Genomic DNA, 14,573 nt, shown 5'->3' with positions numbered 1-14,573 from the left:
GATATGTATGGATGAAGCAGGCATGTATGGATGAAGCAGATGTGTATGGATGAAGCAGGCATGTATGGATGAAGCAGGCATGTATAGATGAAGCAGGCATGTATGGATGAAGCAGATGTGTATGGATGAAGCAGGCATGTATGGATGAAGCAGGCATGTATGGATGAAGCAGGCATGTATGGATGAAGCAGGCATGTATGGATGAAGCAGGCATATATGGATGAAGCAGATGTGTATGGATGAAGCAGATGTGTATGGATGAAGCAGGCATGTATGGATGAAGCAGGCATGTATGGATGAAGCAGGCATGTATGGATGAAGCAGGCATGTATGGATGAAGCAGGCATGTATGGATGAAGCAGGCATGTATGGATGAAGCAGGCATGTATGGATGAAGCAGGCATGTATGGATGAAGCAGGCATGTATGGATGAAGCAGATGTGTATGGATGAAGCAGGCATGTATGGATGAAGCAGATGTGTATGGATGAAGCAGGCATGTATGGATGAAGCAGGCATGTATAGATGAAGCAGGCATGTATGGATGAAGCAGATGTGTATGGATGAAGCAGGCATGTATGGATGAAGCAGGCATGTATGGATGAAGCAGATGTGTATGGATGAAGCAGGCATGTATGGATGAAGCAGATGTGTATGGATGAAGCAGGCATGTATGGATGAAGCAGGCATATATGGATGAAGCAGATGTGTATGGATGAAGCAGACATGTATGGATGAAGCAGGCGTGTATGGATGAAGCAGATGTGTATGGATGAAGCAGATGTGTATGGATGAAGCAGGCATGTATGGATGAAGCAGGCATGTATGGATGAAGCAGATGTGTATGGATGAAGCAGGCATGTATGGATGAAGCAGGCATGTATGGATGAAGCAGATGTGTATGGATGAAGCAGGCATGTATGGATGAAGCAGATGTGTATGGATGAAGCAGGCATGTATGGATGAAGCAGGCATGTATAGATGAAGCAGGCATGTATGGATGAAGCAGATGTGTATGGATGAAGCAGGCATGTATGGATGAAGCAGGCATGTATGGATGAAGCAGGCATGTATGGATGAAGCAGATGTGTATGGATGAAGCAGGCATGTATGGATGAAGCAGATGTGTATGGATGAAGCAGGCATGTATGGATGAAGCAGGCATGTATGGATGAAGCAGATGTGTATGGATGAAGCAGGCATGTATGGATGAAGCAGATGTGTATGGATGAAGCAGGCATGTATGGATGAAGCAGGCATGTATGGATGAAGCAGGCATGTATGGATGAAGCAGATGTGTATGGATGAAGCAGACATGTATGGATGAAGCAGGCGTGTATGGATGAAGCAGATGTGTATGGATGAAGCAGATGTGTATGGATGAAGCAGGCATGTATGGATGAAGCAGGCATGTATGGATGAAGCAGATGTGTATGGATGAAGCAGGCATGTATGGATGAAGCAGGCATGTATGGATGAAGCAGATGTGTATGGATGAAGCAGGCATGTATGGATGAAGCAGATGTGTATGGATGAAGCAGGCATGTATGGATGAAGCAGGCATGTATAGATGAAGCAGGCATGTATGGATGAAGCAGATGTGTATGGATGAAGCAGGCATGTATGGATGAAGCAGGCATGTATGGATGAAGCAGGCATGTATGGATGAAGCAGATGTGTATGGATGAAGCAGGCATGTATGGATGAAGCAGATGTGTATGGATGAAGCAGGCATGTATGGATGAAGCAGGCATGTATGGATGAAGCAGGCATGTATGGATGAAGCAGATGTGTATGGATGAAGCAGGCATGTATGGATGAAGCAGGCATGTATGGATGAAGCAGATGTGTATGGATGAAGCAGGCATGTATGGATGAAGCAGGCATGTATGGATGAAGCAGATGTGTATGGATGAAGCAGATGTGTATGGATGAAGCAGATGTGTATGGATGAAGCAGATGTGTATGGATGAAGCAGATGTGTATGGATGAAGCAGGCATGTATGGATGAAGCAGATGTGTATGGATGAAGCAGATGTGTATGGATGAAGCAGATGTGTATGGATGAAGCAGATGTGTATGGATGAAGCAGGCATGTATGGATGAAGCAGATGTGTATGGATGAAGCAGATGTGTATGGATGAAGCAGATGTGTATGGATGAAGCAGGCGTGTATGGATGAAGCAGATGTGTATGGATGAAGCAGATGTGTATGGATGAAGCAGATGTGTATGGATGAAGCAGATGTGTATGGATGAAGCAGATGTGTATGGATGAAGCAGATGTGTATGGATGAAGCAGATGTGTATGGATGAAGCAGATGTGTATGGATAAAGCAGATGTGTATGGATGAAGCAGATGTGTATGGATGAAGCAGATGTGTATGGATAAAGCAGATGTGTATGATTATTCCTGGCCAGTGTCTAAACCTGAGGAGAGTTGTTGTTTCATAAGCAAATGTCTATTTTTAGCTGCTGGTTGACCTTGAAGCTGAGATGAGATCCCTGCAACATTTACTTGAATGGAAGGAAAAGAAATCTGTTTTCTGGCATTGGATGGTAGGAGGCCATTTTTTCTATTAGAACTATTGTTGAATATTGAATGAAACAAAAGGTTTTTCATAATGTGATGGTTGAGTGTATGATGTCATGTAGTACTGTGTTCTGTGATTGGTTGAGTGTATGATGTCATGTAGTACTGTGATTGGTTGAGTGTATGATGTCATGTAGTACTGTGTTCTGTGATTGGTTGAGTGTATGATGTCATGTAGTACTGTGATTGGTTGAGTGTATGATGTCATTTAGTACTGTGTTCTGTGATTGGTTGAGTGTATGATGTCATGTAGTACTGTGATTGGTTGAGTGTATGATGTCATGTAGTACTGTGTTCTGTGATTGGTTGAGTGTATGATGTCATGTAGTACTGTGATTGGTTGAGTGTATGATGTCATGTAGTACTGTGTTCTGTGATTGGTTGAGTGTATGATGTCATGTAGTACTGTGATTGGTTGAGTGTATGATGTCATGTAGTACTGTGTTCTGTGATTGGTTGAGTGTATGATGTCATGTAGTACTGTGATTGGTTGAGTGTATGATGTCATGTAGTACTGTGATTGGTTGCTTTCAGGCCAGTGTACTGGAGCTGGAGCAGAGGTCAACTGGACCAGATGCTGGACAAATTGCTGAGAATTTAGGACAGGACATTAGCACAGCAAGGTCAAAGGTCAGAGAGTTGATTCTAAATCACGAGCCAGACATGAATAGACTTGAGCAGCTCATTCCACTCAAGGTCAGTCTCACCACACTCAAGGTCAGTCTCGCCACACTCAAGGTGTGGAACTACAGGGGAACTACAGTGCCGCCAGGGGGGTGGGGGGGCCACGCCATTTAGGGGCCCTCAGCCGACCACAATAATTTTTTTTATAGTTTACAAAAAAATTATTTTCTTGCATTTTTGACTTGATGGTTGTTTTGAAAAAAGATTCCTTTTGCTGCGGTTGGATTATCTTTCTTCTATAGACACCACCCCACGCTCTTGTATATTCTTTTACCCTTTGTTTTTTAAAACCACTGTGAAAGCCGAGTCCTCTTTCTCCTACAATCAAACTTATCAAAGATAAGCATACGTTCAAACCACTTCCATGACTTAACTCCCTTTTTTAAATAGTCAAATAGGGGTGCTCATAAGCTCCTTTTAATTAATAGATTTGTACAAAACAAATAAAAAAGCAATTACTTCTCTTAATTATTATTTTATAATAAATTACTTACTAAAGAATGACATTGTATTTAAATTTAAAGGAAATGTATTTAAAATGAATAATATGAATACACAAAAAAAACAAAAAAATAAACATAACGCGAGACACCATTACTTATACAAAGCTTTCATGTTTTATATTCTTTTGACCGCCCAGAGTTTAATAGGTCTTGTAGCAGAGATAAAATTAAACTGATTTTCAAACTTAATTAAAAAAATAAAACAGACTAATGCACCTACACACATGACATGTTGTAAATTGTTTTAATTGAAAAAAAACAACTTTTTTTTTCAAAATCCTAACAGGCCAGCAATGAGTATCCCATGTTTGTATTTTGTGTTTGTAGCCCCCCCCTCCTATATATATATATAAGGGACGGAGTGGTCTAGCGGTAGAGAGCTGGACTGCTAACCCGTAAGTATCGAGTTCGAATCCGGGTTCAAGTCACTAGACCATCCCTGAGTCCACCCAACTCTGATGGGTACCTAACTCACGTTAGGGAAAGTAAAGGCGGCTGGGCATAGTGCTGACCACACTATCTCTTCATATGCTGAGGTCACAGAAACAAGTGAACTCTACTTCACTTGCCCCAGAGACCGTCAGGTTTGAAAAGGGAACTTTACTTACTTCATGGGGAGGCTACAATTATTTTTTTTTGCGGGGTGGCCCTTTTTTTCTAGTTCCGCCACTGGTCTAGCTTCACACTCAAGGTCAGTCTAGCTACACATACAAGTCTTCCGCCCCCCCCCCCCTCCGGAACGAAATGGAATTATATAGAAAATATATACATTTAACAGTGTTGTCGTCATTCCCCCCCCCCCCCCCAATATAATTTCAACTGCCCCCATGGAGAAAAAAGTCTGGGAGAAACACTGTTCATGATTCCAGTCCATAGTTTTCTATGGAATATTATCTTCTTCCCTTCTCGTGGTATGTCCAAACCATCCCCCATTTACGGGCTTGGATGTCCGTATCTATGGGCTGTTGTTTTTGTTTTGCCACAGGTCCTTATTTGATATTTTGTCCGACCATCTTATTTTGAGGATCTGGTGTAAACATTTATTTGTGAACGACCATAAAGTAGATAGATACTTAAGTGACCCACGCTTTTCTTTATGGTTATTCAAATAGTAGCATAGTAATATATATTTAAAGAAAATCATTTTCTCCTATTGCTATTAAAAACGTTTTTAATGCAATGTTTGTTTAGAGATCAACTTCAATAGGATGGGTTGAGCAAGTGGATTTAGAACTGCTAGGTCTCACGCAGTTGCTGTCTCACAGTGCTGTACCCTGCCAGCTGTCTCACAGTGCTGTACCCTGTCCCCACCAGCTGTCTCACAGTGCTGTACCCTGCCCCCAGCAGCTGTCTCACAGTGCTGTACCCTGCCCCAACCAGCTGTCTCACAGTGCTGTACCCTGCCCCCAGCAGACAAGTGGACAAGTGCAAAACACAGCTGTACGTATGTTCTGGTTTCTAGGGGCTGGGTCATGTGGGCTGGTTCATGTGGGCTGGTTCTGGTTCATGTGGACTGGTTCATGTGGGCTGGTTCTGGTTCATGTGGGCTGGTTCTGGTTCATGTGGGCTGGTTCTGGTTCATGTGGGCTGGTTCTGGTTCATGTGGGCTGGTTCTGGTTCATGTGGGCTGGTTCTGGTTCATGTGGGCTGGTTCTGGTTCATGTGGGCTGGTTCTGGTTCATGTGGGCTGGTTCTGGTTCATGTGGACTGGTTCATGTGGGCTGGTTCTGGTTCATGTGGGCTGGTTCTGGTTCATGTGGGCTGGTTCTGGTTCATGTGGGCTGGTTCTGGTTCATGTGGGCTGGTTCTGGTTCATGTGGGCTGGTTCGTGTGGGCTGGTTCTGGTTCATGTGGGCTGGTTCTGGTTCATGTGGGCTGGTTCTGGTTCATGTGGGCTGGTTCATGTGGGCTAGTTCATGTGGGCTGGTTCTGGTTTATGTGGGCTGGTACATGTGGGCTGGTTCTGGTTCATGTGGGCTGGTTCTGGTTCATGTGGGCTGGTTCATGTGGGCTGGTTCTGGTTCATGTGGGCTAGTTCATGTGGGCTGGTTCTGGTTCATGTGGGCTGGTTCATGTGGGCTGGTTCATGTGGGCTGGTTCTGGTTCATGTGGGCTGGTTCATGTGGGCTGGTTCTGGTTCATGTGGGCTGGTTCTGGTTTATGTGGGCTGGTTCTGGTTCATGTGGGCTGCTTCTGGTTCATGTGGGCTGGTTCTGGTTCATGTGGGCTGGTTCTGGTTCATGTGGGCTGGTTCATGTGGGCTGGTTCTGGTTCATGTGGGCTGGTTCTGGTTCATGTGGGCTGGTTCTGGTTCATGTGGGCTGGTTCTGGTTCATGTGGGCTGGTTCTGGTTCATGTGGGCTGGTTCATGTGGGCTGGTTCTGGTTCATGTGGGCTGGTTATGGTACATGTGGGCTGGTTCTGGTTCATGTGGGCTGGTTCTGGTTCATGTGGGCTAGTTCATGTGGGCTAGTTCATGTGGGCTGGTTCTGGTTCATGTGGGCTGGTTCTGGTTCATGTGGGCTAGTTCATGTGGGCTAGTTCATGTGGGCTGGTTCTGGTTCATGTGGGCTGGTTCTGGTTCATGTGGGCTAGTTCATGTGGGCTAGTTCATGTGGGCTGGTTCTGGTTCATGTGGGCTAGTTCATGTGGGCTGGTACATGTGGGCTGGTTCTGGTTCATGTGGGCTGGTTCTGGTTCATGTGGGCTAGTTCATGTGGGCTAGTTCATGTGGGCTGGTTCTGGTTCATGTGGGCTGGTTCTGGTTCATGTGGGCTGGTACATGTGGGCTGGTTCATGTGGGCTAGTTCTGGTTCATGTGGGCTAGTTCTGGTTCATGTGGGCTGGTTCTGGTTCATGTGGGCTGGTTCATGTGGGCTGGTTCTGGTTCATGTGGGCTGGTTCATGTGGGCTGGTTCTGGTTCATGTGGGCTGGTTCTGGTTCATGTGGGCTGGTTCTGGTTCATGTGGGCTGGTTCATGTGGGCTGGTTCTGGTTCATGTGGGCTGGTTCATGTGGGCTGGTTCATGTGGGCTGGTTCTGGTGGTTCATGTGGGCTGGTTCATGTGGGCTGGTTCTGGTTCATGTGGGCTGGTTCATGTGGGCTGGTTCATGTGGGCTGGTTCTGGTTCATGTGGGCTGGTTCATGTGGGCTGGTTCTGGTTCATGTGGGCTGGTTCTGGTTCATGTGGGCTGGTTCTGGTTCATGTGGGCTGGTTCTGGTTCATGTGGGCTGGTTCTGGTTCATGTGGGCTGGTTCATGTGGGCTGGTTCTGGTTCATGTGGGCTGGTTCATGTGGGCTGGTTCTGGTTCATGTGGGCTGGTTCTGGTTCATGTGGGCTGGTTCTGGTTCATGTGGGCTGGTTCATGTGGGCTGGTTCTGGTTCATGTGGGCTGGTTCTGGTTCATGTGGGCTGGTTCTGGTTCATGTGGGCTGGTTCTGGTTCATGTGGGCTGGTTCATGTGGGCTGGTTCTGGTTCATGTGGGCTGGTTCTGGTTCATGTGGGCTAGTTCATGTGGGCTGGTTCTGGTTCATGTGGGCTGGTTCATGTGGGCTGGTTCTGGTTCATGTGGGCTAGTTCATGTGGGCTGGTTCTGGTTCATGTGGGCTGGTTCTGGTTCATGTGGGCTGGTTCATGTGGGCTGGTTCTGGTTCATGTGGGCTGGTTCTGGTTCATGTGGGCTAGTTCATGTGGGCTGGTTCTGGTTCATGTGGGCTGTTTCTTGTCCATGTGGGCTGGTTCATGTGGGCTGGTTCATGTGGGCTGGTTCTGGTTCATGTGGGCTGGTTCTGGTTCATGTGGGCTGGTTCTGGTTCATTTGGGCTGGTTCTGGTTCATGTGGGCTAGTTCATGTGGGCTGGTTCTGGTTCATGTGGGCTGTTTCTTGTCCATGTGGGCTGGTTCATATGGGCTGGTTCATGTGGGCTGGTTCTTGTTCATGTGGGCTGGTTCATGTGGGCTGGTTCTGGTTCATGTGGGCTGGTGCTGGTTCATGTGGGCTGGTGCTGGTTCATGTGGGCTGGTTCTGGTTCATGTGGGCTGGTTCATGTAGACTATTTCATGTGGGCTGGTTCATGTGGGCTGGTTCTGGTTCATGTGGGCTGGTTCTGGTTCATGTGGGCTGGTTCATGTGGGCTAGTTCATGTGGGCTGGTTCTGGTTCATGTGGGCTGGTTCATGTGGGCTGGTTCTGGTTCATGTGGGCTAGTTCTGGTTCATGTGGGCTGGTTCATGTGGGCTGGTTCTGGTTCATGTGGGCTAGTTCTGGTTCATGTGGGCTGGTTCTGGTTCATGTGGGCTGGTTCTGGTTCATGTGGGCTGGTTCATGTGGGCTGGTTCTGGTTCATGTGGGCTGGTTCTGGTTCATGTGGGCTGGTTCTGGTTCATGTGGGCTGGTACATGTGGGCTGGTTCTGGTTCATGTGGGCTTGTTCTGGTTTATGTGGGCTGGTTCATGTGGGCTGGTTCTGGTTCATGTGGGCTGGTTCATGTGGGCTGGTTCTGGTTCATGTGGGCTGGTTCTGGTTCATGTGGGCTGGTTCTGGTTCATGTGGGCTGGTTCATGTGGGCTGGTTCTGGTTCATGTGGGCTGGTTCTGGTTCATGTGGGCTGGTTCTGGTTCATGTGGGCTGGTTCTGGTTCATGTGGGCTGGTTCTGGTTCATGTGGGCTGGTTCATGTGGGCTGGTTCTGGTTCATGTGGGCTGGTTCATGTGGGCTGGTTCTGGTTCATGTGGGCTGGTTCTGGTTCATGTGGGCTGGTTCTGGTTCATGTGGGCTAGTTCATGTGGGCTGGTTCATGTGGGCTGGTTCATGTGGGCTGGTTCATGTGGGCTGGTTCTGGTTCATGTGGGCTGGTTCTGGTTCATGTGGGCTGGTTCTGGTTCATGTGGGTTAGTTCATGTGGGCTAGTACATGTGGGCTGGTTCATGTGGGCTGGTTCTGGTTCATGTGGGCTGGTTCTGGTTCATGTGGGCTGGTTCTGGTTCATTTGGGCTGGTTCTGGTTCATTTGGGCTGGTTCATGTGGGCTAGTTCATGTGGGCTGGTTCATGTGGGCTGGTTCTGGTTCATGTGGGCTGGTTCTAGTTCATGTGGGCTGGTTCATGTGGGCTGGTTCATGTGGGCTGGTTCTTGTTCATGTGGGCTGGTTCATGTGGGCTGGTTCTGGTTCATGTGGGCTGGTTCTGGTTCATGTGGGCTGGTGCTGGTTCATGTGGGCTGGTTCTGGTTCATGTGGGCTGGTTCTGGTTCATGTGGGCTATTTCATGTGGGCTGGTTCATGTGGGCTGGTTCTGGTTGATGTGGGCTGGTTCATGTGGGCTGGTTCTGGTTCATGTGGGCTAGTTCTGGTTCATGTGGGCTGGTTCTGGTTCATGTGGGCTGGTTCATGTGGGCTGGTTCATGTGGGCTGGTTCTGGTTCATGTGGGCTGGTTCTGGTTCATGTGGGCTGGTACATGTGGGCTGGTTCTGGTTCATGTGGGCTGGTTCTGGTTCATGTGGGCTAGTTTATGTGGGCTAGTTCATGTGGGCTGGTTCTGGTTCATGTGGGCTAGTTCATGTGGGCTGGTACATGTGGGCTGGTTCTGGTTCATGTGGGCTGGTTCTGGTTCATGTGGGCTAGTTCATGTGGGCTAGTTCATGTGGGCTGGTTCTGGTTCATGTGGGCTGGTTCTGGTTCATGTGGGCTGGTACATGTGGGCTGGTTCATGTGGGCTAGTTCTGGTTCATGTGGGCTAGTTCTGGTTCATGTGGGCTAGTTCTGGCTCATGTGGGCTGGTTCTGGTTCATGTGGGCTGGTTCTGGTTCATGTGGGCTGGTTCTGGTTCATGTGGGCTAGTTCATGTGGGCTGGTTCTGGTTCATGTGGGCTGGTTCATGTGGGCTGGTTCATGTGGGCTGGTTCATGTGGGCTGGTTCTGGTTAATGTGGGCTAGTTCATGTGGGCTGGTTCTGGTTCATGTGGGCTGGTTCTGGTTCATGTGGGCTGGTTCTGGTTCATGTGGGCTGGTTCATGTGGGCTGGTTCTGGTTCATGTGGGCTGGTACATGTGGGCTGTTTCATGTGGGCTGGTTCATGTGGGCTGGTTCATGTGGGCTAGTTCTGATTCATGTGGGCTGGTTCATGTGGGCTGGTTCATGTGGGCTGGTTCATGTGGGCTGGTTCTGGTTCATGTGGGCTAGTTCATGTGGGCTGGTTCATGTGGGCTGGTTCTGGTTCATGTGGGCTAGTTCATGTGGGCTGGTTCTGGTTCATGTGGGCTGGTTCTGGTTCATGTGGGCTGGTTCTGGTTCATGTGGGCTGGTTCATGTGGGCTGGTTCTGGTTCATGTGGGCTGGTACATGTGGGCTGTTTCATGTGGGCTGGTTCATGTGGGCTGGTTCATGTGGGCTAGTTCTGATTCATGTGGGCTGGTTCATGTGGGCTGGTTCATGTGGGCTGGTTCATGTGGGCTGGTTCTGGTTCATGTGGGCTAGTTCATGTGGGCTGGTTCATGTGGGCTGGTTCTGGTTCATGTGGGCTGGTTCTGGTTCATGTGGGCTGGTTCTGGTTCATGTGGGCTGGTTCATGTGGGCTGGTTCTGGTTCATGTGGGCTGGTTCATGTGGGCTGGTTCTGGTTCATGTGGGCTGGTTCTGGTTCATGTGGGCTGGTTCTGGTTCATGTGGGCTGGTTCATGTGGGCTGGTTCTGGTTTATGTGGGCTGGTTCTGGTTCATGTGGGCTGGTTCTGGTTCATGTGGGCTAGTTCATGTGGGCTGGTTCTGGTTCATGTGGGCTGGTTCTGGTTCATGTGGGCTAGTTCATGTGGGCTGGTTCTGGTTCATGTGGGCTGGTTCTGGTTCATGTGGGCTGGTTCTGGTTCATGTGGGCTGGTTCATGTGGGCTGGTTCTGGTTCATGTGGGCTGGTACATGTGGGCTGGTTCATGTGGGCTGGTTCATGTGGGCTGGTTCATGTGGGCTAGTTCTGATTCATGTGGGCTGGTTCATGTGGGCTGGTTCATGTGGGCTGGTTCATGTGGGCTGGTTCATGTGGGCTGGTTCTGGTTCATGTGGGCTAGTTCATGTGGGCTGGTTCATGTGGGCTGGTTCTGGTTCATGTGGGCTGGTTCTGGTTCATGTGGGCTGGTTCTGGTTCATGTGGGCTGGTTCATGTGGGCTGGTTCTGGTTCATGTGGGCTGGTTCATGTGGGCTGGTTCTAATTCATGTGGGCTGGTTCTAATTCATGTGGGCTGGTTCATGTGGGCTGGTTCTGGTTCATGTGGGCTGGTTCTGGTTCATGTGGGCTGGTTCTGGTTCATGTGGACTGGTTCTGGTTCATGTGGGCTGGTTCTGGTTCATGTGGGCTGGTTCATGTGGGCTGGTTCTGGTTCATGTGGGCTGGTTCTGGTTCATGTGGGCTGGTTCTGGTTCATGTGGGCTGGTTCTGGTTCATGTGGGCTGGTTCTGGTTCATGTGGGCTGGTTCTGGTTCATGTGGGCTGGTTCTGGTTCATGTGGGCTGGTTCATGTGGGCTAGTTCATGTGGGCTGGTTCTGGTTCATGTGGGCTAGTTCATGTGGGCTGGTTCTGGTTCATGTGGGCTAGTTCATGTGGGCTGGTTCTGGTTCATGTGGGCTGGTTCATGTGGGCTGGTTCTGGTTCATGTGGGCTAGTTCATGTGGGCTGGTTCATGTGGGCTGGTTCTGGTTCATGTGGGCTGGTTCTGGTTCATGTGGGCTGGTTCTGGTTCATGTGGGCTGGTTCTGGTTCATGTGGGTTAGTTCATGTGGGCTAGTACATGTGGGCTGGTTCATGTGGGCTGGTTCTGGTTCATGTGGGCTGGTTCATGTGGGCTGGTTCTGGTTCATGTGGGCTGGTTCTGGTTCATTTGGGCTGGTTCTGGTTCATTTGGGCTGGTTCATGTGGGCTAGTTCATGTGGGCTGGTTCTGGTTCATGTGGGCTGGTTCTGGTTCATGTGGGCTGGTTCTGGTTCATGTGGGCTAGTTCATGATGGCTGGTTCTGGTTCATGTGGGCTGGTTCTGGTTCATGTGGGCTGGTTCTGGTTCATGTGGGCTGGTTCTGGTTCATGTGGGTTGGTTCTGGTTCATGTGGGCTGGTTCTGGTTCATGTGGGTTAGTTCATGTGGGCTAGTACATGTGGGCTCGTTCATGTGGGCTGGTTCTGGTTCATGTGGGCTGGTTCTGGTTCATGTGGGCTGGTTCTGGTTCATGTGGGCTGGTTCTGGTTCATGTGGGCTGGTTCATGTGGGCTGGTTCTGGTTCATGTGGGCTGGTTCTGGTTCATGTGGGCTGGTTCTGGTTCATGTGGGCTGGTTCTGGTTCATGTGGGTTAGTTCATGTGGGCTAGTACATGTGGGCTGGTTCATGTGGGCTGGTTCTGGTTCATGTGGGCTGGTTCTGGTTCATGTGGGCTGGTTCTGGTTCATGTGGGCTGGTTCTGGTTCATGTGGGCTGGTTCTGGTTCATGTGGGTTAGTTCATGTGGGCTGGTTTATGTGGGCTGGTTCTGGTTCATGTGGGCTGGTTCTGGTTCATGTGGGCTGGTTCTGGTTCATGTGGGCTGGTTCTGGTTCATTTGGGCTGGTTCTGGTTCATTTGGGCTGGTTCATGTGGGCTAGTTCATGTGGGCTGGTTCTGGTTCATGTGGGCTGGTTCTGGTTCATGTGGGCTGGTTCTGGTTCATGTGGGCTGGTTCTGGTTCATGTGGGCTGGTTCATGTGGGCTGGTTCTGGTTCATGTGGGCTACTTCATGTGGGCTGGTTCTGGTTCATGTGGGCTGGTTCTGGTTCATGTGGGCTGGTTCTGGTTCATGTGGGCTGGTTCTGGTTCATGTGGGCTGGTTCTGGTTCATGTGGGTTAGTTCATGTGGGCTAGTACATGTGGGCTGGTTCATGTGGGCTGGTTCTGGTTCATGTGGGCTGGTTCTGGTTCATGTGGGCTGGTTCTGGTTCATGTGGGCTGGTTCATGTGGGCTGGTTCTTGTTCATGTGGGCTGGTTCATGTGGGCTGGTTCATGTGGGCTGGTTCTGGTTCATGTGGGCTGGTGCTGGTTCATGTGGGCTGGTTCTGGTTCATGTGGGCTGGTTCTGGTTCATGTGGGCTAGTTCATGTGGGCTGGTTCTGGTTCATGTGGGCTGGTTCTGGTTCATGTGGGCTGGTTCTGGTTCATGTGGGCTGGTTCTGGTTCATGTGGGCTAGTTCATGTGGGCTGGTTCTTGTTCATGTGGGCTGGTTCTGGTTGATGTGGGCTGGTTCATGTGGGCTGGTTCTGGTTCATGTGGGCTAGTTCTGGTTCATGTGGGCTGGTTCTGGTTCATGTGGGCTAGTTCTGGTTCATGTGGGCTGGTTCTGGTTCATGTGGGCTGGTTCATGTGGGCTGGTTCTGGTTCATGTGGGCTGGTTCATGTGGGCTGGTTCTGGTTCATGTGGGCTAGTTCTGGTTCATGTGGGCTAGTTCTGGTTCATGTGGGCTGGTTCTGGTTCATGTGGGCTGGTTCTGGTTCATGTGGGCTGGTTCTGGTTCATGTGGGCTGGTTCTGGTTCATGTGGGCTAGTTCAGGTTCATGTGGGCTGGTTCTGGTTCATGTGGGCTGGTTCTGGTTCATGTGGGCTGGTTCTGGTTCATGTGGGCTGGTTCTGGTTCATGTGGGCTGGTTCTGGTTCATGTGGGCTGGTTCTGGTTTATGTGGGCTGGTTCTGGTTCATGTGGGCTGGTTCATGTGGGCTGGTTCTGGTTCATGTGGGCTGGTTCTGGTTCATGTGGGCTGGTTTATGTGGGCTAGATGTATTTTTATCAGAGTGATGTTTTAGATTGCTGTGTTCCAGTTACAAGAGGAAATGTTGAAGCAGGCCGCACTGGTTGGCAACCTGCAAGTCCAGCTCCAGAAATGTCAAGTTGAAAAAATTGAGGAAATTGGAGCTTTCCTACAAATGTACCCAGATGTCATTTGTATACAGGCAAGAAAATGACATGCATACACGTCATTTATACTAGGGCAAGAATGTATAAAATGTATAAAAAGTGATGCATATTGCTAATCTAGATCAGAGATGGTCTGATTGTTTATTGACTTCAAATGTTAAAATAAATTAATTGATCTGTGCTTAATATAGAACAATTTGTTTGGAAACTATAATGTATTTTATTGTATGTATTTCGCTGATGCTCATATTAAAACTGTTATGGGTTAACTGTGCTAAAGTTTTAACAGTCAACTAAGCTGTGCTAGAGTTAACATTTAACACATCTGAATAAAGTCTGGAATTTTTCAAAAAAAGTCTGGAATTTCATTTTGAAAACGTTGTACGACCCTGTGGAGACGGGGTCACACCATCCTTCTATTCTCTCATGTTGGCAGGCAAAAAGAAAATTTTTTGCCATGTACCGACCTAATTAGCCCCAATGACTAGATGGGCACAAAAGCTTCACACTAAATAAAACTACGCTAACACTTTAAAAAATCACATAAACAAGCCATATATATATAGAGAGAGAGAGAGAAAGAGAGAGGCATCCATATAAATAAAAGCATTTGTGTGTTAGGGTGGGTCTGACAGTTATGCATTACTACACTATTTGGTTGATGATAACAAAGCTTTGGAAGGTTGTTGCCATACAAAAATTGACATACTGGAGTAAGGTGGGGTTGGCACCGGCGACTATTTCATCACCTGTTGGCCGCTACTTGGACTTATGCATAGGGTGAAGGGGCGTTACAGAAACATGCTGTTAAAATGTATTCACATGTGATATAGGCCTAGACCTTGCTATGCTATTGTAATGTCAATATAGG

At 48.7% G+C, this 14,573-nt stretch overlaps 1 protein-coding gene across 6 annotated transcripts in view; it reads left to right on the top strand.

The window, feature by feature from the left end:
* The window catches only part of LOC131941200 (tubulin epsilon and delta complex protein 1), a 31,043-nt gene extending 16,975 nt beyond the window's left edge, over positions 1–14,068 (top strand). For 3 of the 6 annotated variants that reach the window (XM_059300222.1, XM_059300226.1, XM_059300221.1), the window contains 4 exons: positions 2,471–2,557; positions 3,126–3,287; positions 4,970–5,218; positions 13,591–14,068. In XM_059300222.1, the coding sequence (XP_059156205.1) occupies positions 2,471–2,557; positions 3,126–3,287; positions 4,970–5,218; positions 13,591–13,749 (657 nt within the window). In that variant the 3' untranslated portion in view covers positions 13,750–14,068. The remainder of the gene's footprint in view (positions 1–2,470; positions 2,558–3,125; positions 3,288–4,969; positions 5,219–13,590) is intronic. The other 3 variants (XM_059300225.1, XM_059300224.1, XM_059300223.1) reach the window with 3 other exon arrangements.
* Positions 14,069–14,573: the final 505 nt, after the last annotated feature.

This window comes from Physella acuta, unplaced genomic scaffold, assembly GCF_028476545.2.
Source record: "Physella acuta isolate Inbredline_101_S28 unplaced genomic scaffold, ASM2847654v3 ptg000353l, whole genome shotgun sequence".
Classification (NCBI taxonomy): domain Eukaryota; kingdom Metazoa; phylum Mollusca; class Gastropoda; family Physidae; genus Physella; species Physella acuta.
This window is presented reverse-complemented; position numbering and strand designations above follow the sequence as displayed.